The 5,252-nt window shown below is 46.8% G+C and overlaps 1 protein-coding gene across 1 annotated transcript; it reads left to right on the top strand.

Annotated features, from left to right (window-relative positions):
* The first annotated feature begins 1,282 nt into the window (after positions 1-1,282).
* On the top strand, positions 1,283-1,681 carry LOC147975161 (uncharacterized). Its single transcript, XM_087520301.1, has one exon. It carries the CDS (start codon positions 1,283-1,285, stop codon positions 1,679-1,681), a length of 399 nt encoding a protein of 132 aa, XP_087376427.1.
* Positions 1,682-5,252: the final 3,571 nt, after the last annotated feature.

Raw genomic sequence — 5,252 nt, 5'->3', positions numbered from 1 at the left:
TCCCCAGACTTGCCTGCTTGTGGCCCAGGGTGTAGCTCCACCCGCGGCCTGGTACGGCCCATGTTCATCAACCAACGCTCAAGACCCTTGCGAGGGGCCAAGCCTCGCGAGGCGGGCGACACAAGACCTCCTCAAGGGCGGCCTCACTAGGCCGGCTCGCGAGGAGCGGAGAGATCAAGGCGAGGGGCACCTCGTGAGGCCCCCGTCACGTGAGCCATGACGACCAAGGCCAGGCGGGCGCCAGCGGGTGCAGAGTACTAGTTTCCTCTTTGGTGCTAAAGAGGTAGGTGCAGGAGAGGAGTCCCGAGGCGTCAGGCAAAGGTTTCCGTATCGGTGCAACGAGACCAAAACCAGCAGGACGGCAATACGGAGGTCACCACGGAGCCCAGGACGGCGTCATCGCCAGAACCTTTGCCAGGCGAAGACCACCTTTTGTCAAGATAACTTGTACTCACTGTCCCCCTTAGAGTTGGCCGTTGTGGGATCCCTTCCCGCCTGATATTTGGGGAGAGGATCTGGGCCTCTATAAATAGGACTAGCCACCATCATAGGGAGAGGGATGATTGGATCATTCAGACCATCCCAGCCACACAAGCCCATCGAGCTCAAGAACACCTCTCCTCAGGAGGTTGTTCTTCCTTTGTACTCGTTCATCCCTAGCCTACAAGGCAATCCACCACACCACACTGGAGTATGGTATTACACCACATTGGTGGCCCGAACTAGTATAAACTCTTGTGTCCCTTGTTCTTCGGGTTCGACGAGCTAGTTTTTGAGATTGTTGTGAGAGCGTGAGCTGGGGGGAGATCTCCGTGTGCACCCCAGTGTTCAAACCTCAAGCGTTTTGCTGGAACCCGTAATCCGACACAGGGTTACCAAGGGAGCTACGCTTGCTGACTTCGTTGCGGAATGGACCGACGCTCCGGAGCCTGAAGCTGGCAAGAGCCTATCCCTCTCGCCGGGAAATGAAGCATTGGTTGGCTGGGTCATGTACTTCAATGGCACTTTCGCATGACAAGGCGCAGGGGCTGGCATTGTGCTCGTTTCGCCCACCCAAGACAAGCTATATTACGCCGTGCAGCTCTACTTCCAGTGGGGTGAGAAGGTCTCCAACAACATCATGGAGTATGAGGGGTTGATCGCTGGCCTCAAGGCCGCCACAGCCTTGGTGGTGAAGCGTCTCACCATCAAGGGTGACTCACAGCTCCTCGTCAACTTCTCCAACAAGGTGTACGAACCAAGGGACGAGCATATGGAGGCATACCTCGCGGAAGTGCGCAAGATGGAGAAGAAATTCCTGGGCCTAGAGCTACAGCATGTGCCACACGGCACCAATAAGGAGGCTGACGAAATCGCCAAGAAGGCGTCGAGGCGGCTACCACAAGAACCTGGTGTCTTCGAAGAGAGACTCTTCAAGCCTTCGGCGAACCCTGCAGCCGCGGAGACTACATCACCTCGAGAAGAACTCCCTCAGCCACCAGCCTCGGGAGCCCCCGCTTGCGGCCCTACCTCAGGAGCACGTCTGCTCATGGCGCTCGAGCCTCGAGAGGGGTGTTGGACCGAGGAATTCAAGGCATATCTAGTGCATGGGGCGCTGCCGGAGAAGGAGGAGGACGCGGAGCATGGGGCCCGGCAGGCTACAGCATACTGCATCCAGGACGGTGAGCTGTACAGAAAATGACCAAATGATGTTTCCTTGCGCTGCATCTCCAGGGAGCAGGGGAACGAGCTGCTGGCTGACATACACGGTGGAGACTGTGAGCATCACTCATCGTCACATACCCTGGCTGGCAAGGCATTCCGCAGTGGGTTCTACTGGCCCACGGCACTCAATGACGCGACCAAGCTGGTAAGGTCCTGTGAGGCCTGCCAGTTCCATGCCAAGCAAATCGACCAGCCGGCGCAGGGCCTTCAGACTATCCCGCTTTCATGGACAAGCATCCCACTTATGATTAACCCCCATTGCAAGCATCCGCAACTACAACAGAAGTATTAAGGTAAACCTAACGATAGCATGAAACATATGGATCCAAATCAGCCCCTTACGAAACAATGGTGAAGTGTCATGTAGTCGATGTTCACATGACACCACTAGAGGGATGACTACATACATCTCATAAAAATATCGAACGAATACCAAATTCACATGACTACTTATAGCAAGACTTCTCCCATGTCCTCAGGAACAAACGTAACTACTCACAAAGCATATTCATGTTCATAATCAGAGGGGTATTAATATGCATATAGGATCTGAACATATGATCTTCCACCAAGTAAACCAACTAGCATCAACTACAAGGAGTAATCAACACTAATAGCAACCCACAGGTACCAATCTGAGGTTTGGATACAAAGATTGGATACAAGAGATGAACTAGGGTTTAAGATGAGATGGTGCTGGTGAAGATGTTGATGGAGATTGACCCCCTCCCGACAAGAGGATCGTTGGTTATGATGCTGGTGATGATTTCCCCCTCTCGGAGGGAAGTTTCCCTGGCAGAACAGCTCTGCCGGAGCCCTAGATTGGTTCCGCCAAGGTTCTGCCTTGTGGCGGCGGAGTTTCTTCCCGAAAGCTTGCTTATGATTTTTTCTCGATGAAATACTCCATATAGCAAAAGATGGGAATCAGAGGGCCACCAGGGGGCCCACGAGGCAGGGGGCGCACCCAGGGGGTAGGGCGCGCCCCCACCCTCATGGCCAGGGTGTGGGCCCCCTCTAGTGGATTCTTTCTCCTGTATTTTTTATTAATTCCAAAAATAACTTCAGTGAAGTTTTAGGACTTTTGGAGCTGTGCAGAATAGGTCTCTAATATTTGCTCCTTCTCCAGCCCAGAATTCCAGCTGTCGGCATTCCCCCTCTTCATGTAAACCTTGTAAAATAAGAGAGAAAAGGCATAATTATTATGACATAATATGTAATAACAGCCCATAATGCAATAAATATTGATATAAAAGCATGATGCAAAATGGACGTATCAACAACCCCAAGCTTAGACATCGCTTGTCCTCAAGCGAAAGCCGAAACCGAAAAATATGTCCACATGTTTAGAGATAGAGGTGTCGATAAAATAAAATACGGACATGAGGGCATCATTATCATTCTTAGAACAGCAACACAAATATATTGTCATATGATCTCTTATGCTAAAGGAACAATTCATTCACATACTCAAGTGTGAATCAGAAACTTCATTGAAAACTAACAAACTATAATCTCAGTCATTAAAGAAATTGCAATTTATCATAAGATAGGAAAGAGTCAATATAAGAGCTTCTCAGCAAGTCCACATACTCAATCATCTCTTAGTCCTTCATAATTGCTAACACTCACGCGATATTTATGGTTATAAAGTTTTAATCGGACATAGAGAAAGACAGGGGCTTATAGTTTTGCCTCCCAACGTTTTACCTCAAGGGTAATGTCAGCAATAATAGTTCATGAAAACCCACATCCAATTAGCTATATATATCAGGATCCTTCCAACACATTGTGGTTGCCAAAGGATAAAATGTAAAAAGGTAATGTGAATATCACCATGACTCTTTGCATGAAGTATATGACAAGAATAAAAGATAGGCCCTTCGCAGAGGGAAGCAGAGGTTGTCATGTGCTTTATGGTTGGATGCACGAAATCTTAATGCAAAAGAACGTCACTTTACATTGCCACTTGTGATATGGACCTTTATTATGCAGTCTGTCGCTTTTATTTCTTCCACATCACAAGATCGTATAAAGCTTATTTTCTCTGCACTAATAAATCATACATATTTAGAGAGCAATTTTTATTGCTTGCAACGATGACAACTTACTTGAAGGATCTTATTCAATCCATAGGTAGATATGGTGGACTCTCATGGCAAAACTGGGTTTAAGGATATTTGGAAGCACACGTAGTATCTCTACTTGGTGCAAATAAATTGGCTAGCATGAGAGGGAAAGGCAAGCTCAACATGTTGGATGATCCATGACAATATAATTTATATCAAATGTAAGAAAACATAACCCATTACGTTCACTTCCTTGTCCAACGTCAACTCTTTAGCATATCATACTTTAATGAGTGCTCACAATTATAAAAGATGTCCAAGATAGTATATTTATATGTGAACCTCTCTTTCTTTATTACTTCCTATTAGTTGCAACGATGAACAAAACTATGTTTGTCAACTCTCAATAATTTTTATTCATCATACTCTTTATATGTGAGCTCATTACTCTCCATAAGATCCATATGATCTCTTTATTTCTTCTCTTTTATTTTATTCCCTCAAGATCATAGCAAAATAATCAAGCCCTTGACTCAACACTAATCTTTATTATATATAGCTCACGGACTCGATTACATAGAAGGATCATAAAGCAAAACTCAAAACTAGATCATACTAAAATTTTATTCTACTAGATCAAGATATTACCAAAAGGATCGAACTAAGAAAAATGGTAAAGATAAAGGTGATGGTGATACGATACCGGGGCACTCCCCCAAGCTTGGCAGTTGCCAAGGGGAGTGCCCATACCCATGTGATTATATCTCTTTTGCCGATCAAGGAGATGGAGTTGTTGATGATGTAGGCTTGTCGTCCCTCTTCCAAGGGGCATAGGCTCACCATCATAGAAGGATGATTGAGTATCCGGGATCCTCAAATTCGATTTTATCATGAAGCTTGAAGATGGCCTCCCCAATGTCCTTGGCGTCCAGCTTGTGGTTGTTGGTGAACTCCGTGATCATTATGTGATTGGAGTCGAGTCCACGCTCCACCATCTCTTGACACTTGAAAACTTGTTGCTCCATTACCTCGATCCTTGTCTCCACACTTCCGGTCCTCCTTGGTCCCTCAACATCGCGGATGTGTAGCAACCCCTCACGCATCTCAATGGTTTGAGGATGTTGTAGCACTTCCGCGAGGTAGGGTTGATGACCTTCTCGAAGAACTTGTCCTTGGGGGCACTTGGAGATGTCATGGTGATCTAGATCTGTCAGAAAAATAACTCGAAACAAGAGCAGGAGATTTTTGCGTGATACGGAGGTCAAAGCCTTCAGGAGATTATATAATGAATTTTTACCGACTAAAAGAAGTATCGTGCAAGAAAACAGAGTCCGGAGAGCGCACGAGGTGCCCACGAGGCAGGGGGCGTGCCCTCCACCCTCGTGGAAGCCTCGTGTCCTTTCCGGTCTTCTTCTTATTTTCCTATTTTCTTAAATATTCCAAAATGGAGAAAAATTGCCATTAGAACTGTTTTGGAGTCGA

Source organism: Triticum urartu, chromosome 4A (assembly GCF_056163025.1).
Source record: "Triticum urartu cultivar PI428250 chromosome 4A, HENAU_Tu73, whole genome shotgun sequence".
NCBI lineage: Eukaryota > Viridiplantae > Streptophyta > Magnoliopsida > Poales > Poaceae > Triticum > Triticum urartu.
The sequence above is the reverse complement of the archived record's forward strand: the minus strand, read 5'-3'. Positions and strand labels throughout refer to the sequence as shown.

Excerpts from the sequence above, each read along its gene's own strand:
- LOC147975161 (XM_087520301.1), top strand. The coding sequence starts at position 1,283 with ATGGAGAAGAAATTCCTGGGCCTAGAGCTACAGCATGTGCCACACGGC.